We start from the raw sequence: 2,714 nt of genomic DNA, 5'->3' as shown, positions 1-2,714 counted from the left end.
CCCTACACTTCCATTTTCACCTTTAAGGGATCAACAAAAAAGAGTATGAACACAAAATGTCCACTAAAGAGAAATAAAAGAATAAATATATAGGACCAAATGTTGACATTTATAGCTATTAAAAAGATTATTAGGGCCAGCAGGTGACATAGAGATTAAGGCGGCTGGAGACTAGCAGATGATGTAATGGCTAGACTCCCACGTAGTTGACTGTGGTTCGAGTCCCGGACCCAGGGCTTAAACTCACACTGGGCACGTGTGCGTGCATGCCCAAGATCCCAACAGGAAAATGGAGGAGAAGGGTTTGTGGTGTGACCATCCCCTCAGGAGGGGTGATATCTTGCTTTCTCTCTGTCTCTCTCTATCTGGCGAGTGTGCATGCCTTATAGCAAAAAACCTCTCCAAAAAATAAATAAATAAGAGATTAAGGCAGCTGGGGCCAGTAAGTGGTATAGTAGTTAAGGTGCTGGACTCCCACATGGCTAACTGCAATTCGAATACTGGACCTGGCAGCTTGTTTTCTCACTCTCTTGCTCTTTCTGTCTCTCTCTGGTGAGTGCATGTGCCCTAAAGCAAATTAAAAATAATAATAATAAATAAAAAAAAGACTGCTCTATTAAAATAAAAAATGTCTTAAGGGCAGAAAACTCTATTTTGACCTGAATCAGGGAATTAGTTTGTATATCAATTATACTAAGTTTCTGTTCTATGGCTCTCTAAAACAAGATACATTCACCCTTTTAAGTTACCATAAAACACAGTTGTTAAATAAATAATGCAATATAATTCCTACCTGATCATCATCTTCTACAACCACCAGGGTTAATTTACTCTTCTTAAAATCCAATCTGGTTATCTTCGGCCTATAAAAATATGAGATCAACAGTCAGATTACAAATAAAAGCCCGCTAAATTTAATAAAAACAAAAACTTTGTTTTTAGTTCAAGCACATTAATAATTTAACTTCTGAATTGAAAATTATAAGAAGATAAACTTAACCTGAAATGTCCAACAAAAAAAGCCTCTAAACTAAAAGACAGAATAACAGAAAAATATGTATTTCAAAAACAATACTGGGGCCAACAGGTGGCATGATGGTTAAGGCACAGGAATTCCCACATGGCCAACAATGGTTCGAGTCCCAGAACTTGTGGCTTGTTTTCTCACTCGCCCTCTCTCTCTTTCTCTGATAAAACTCACATGAAAAAAAAATGACAATAATAATAAATAAATAAGTAACTGCAGAGACAGCACATTCAGGGCCACCACTCAGAAGTGGAATTGCCAATGGAACTCCTAAAACACAAGGGAATCTAAGGTGGGGCATAAGTGTTTCGGTGATGGCATTCAATATCAAGTGAGGAGTCTGCAGGTCAGAGATCAGAAAAGCAGCAATATGTTTGAGTTTTGTTTTGCCTCACTTTTTTATTTTTTGACATGGGGTACATATGCTAGCCAAAGAGAGACAGAGAGAGGGAAAGGGAGAAATCACTGCCAGGGAGATGGCCATGCCACCATCTCTTCTCCTCCGTTTCTCCCTCAGGATTTTGGGTATGCACACACACACATGCCCAGGGTAAATTTCAAGCTGCCAGCTGGTCCAGGACTCTAACCGTGGTTAGCCATGTGAGAATCCAGCTCCTTAACCACCACAACACCTGCTGGTCCCCTTGATTTGCTTTTCTAGAAAGGATCTTGCTATGTCATGATCCTCCCATCTTAGCCTTCAGAGGAGCAAGAACTACAGGTGTGTACTAGCATACTCACCTCTTTTATACAGGGTATTGCTATGTTGTCTATGCTGGCCACGAGCTTATAATCATCCTACATTCTCAATGGCTAAAAGTATACTTTTTGACTATATGTAAAGCAATTTTATGTATAAGAATGCAAGTTTGACACCAGAGGGCTTTGAGCTAACGGTCCTGGCCTGCTGTGAATAAGCAGACAACACAAGGGCCAATATATAGAAGCTAACTTTGGCCCATGTCTATTAACAGCAGTATACTCTAAGTTCTGTGTTTGTTCTGACAGAGATATAATATTAGTAAACACTACTTCCTGACTCTCAACTTTCAGAATACCAGACAAAATCTAAAAGCCTAAATTATGATTTTGAAATCCAAGTTAAAATCTATCCTTGATGTAAAGCGTAAGTACAGATAACAGAAGTCAGAACACAGAAAGAGGAGCTCAGCTTAAAAGGACAGGTAAAAGCAAATATTTTCCTCCTACACAAAAGGAAGAAATTGTGGAACAGATACTAAAAATAAGGCCAGTAGGTGGCACAGCAATTACATCGCTGGACTCCCTCACAATTGACATGATTCAAGTCCCAGACCAGCAGCTTAAAACTCACACTAGGAGATTGGGAGGTGGCATGGTAGTTAAAGGCACTGGACTCTCATATGGTTGACCGTGGTTCGAGTCCTTGACTTGACAGTCTGCTTTCTCACTTTCTCTCTATCCCTCTCTGGGCAAATTAAAATAAATAAAGTTAAATGATATAAAATAAAAATTATAAAAATAAATAAAGAACTCACACAGGGCATGTGTGCAAGTGTGCCCAAGATTCTGAGAGGAGAATGAGGGAAAAGGAACTGCAGTGTGGACAGCCCCCACCAAGGGGGTGATTTCTCACTTTCTGTCTTTCTGTCTCTTCAGCAAACACATGTGCCCTATAGCAAAAATCTCTCTTAAAAAAAAAAAAAAA

The 2,714-nt window shown here is 39.4% G+C and overlaps 1 protein-coding gene across 4 annotated transcripts in view; it reads right to left on the bottom strand.

The window, feature by feature from the left end:
- Positions 1–2,714, bottom strand: part of EPB41L5 (erythrocyte membrane protein band 4.1 like 5) — a 173,082-nt gene that overhangs the window by 89,146 nt on the left and 81,222 nt on the right. For all 4 annotated transcript variants that reach the window (XM_006169572.3, XM_006169573.3, XM_006169574.3 and 1 more), the window contains exon 11: positions 794–863. In XM_006169572.3, the coding sequence (XP_006169634.1) occupies positions 794–863 (70 nt within the window). The remainder of the gene's footprint in view (positions 1–793; positions 864–2,714) is intronic.

This window comes from Tupaia chinensis, unplaced genomic scaffold, assembly GCF_000334495.1.
Source record: "Tupaia chinensis unplaced genomic scaffold, TupChi_1.0 Scaffold147282_1, whole genome shotgun sequence".
NCBI classification, from domain to species: Eukaryota; Metazoa; Chordata; class Mammalia; order Scandentia; family Tupaiidae; genus Tupaia; species Tupaia belangeri.
Note: the sequence above shows the minus strand (reverse complement) of the source record. Positions and strands in the feature narration are given on the sequence as shown.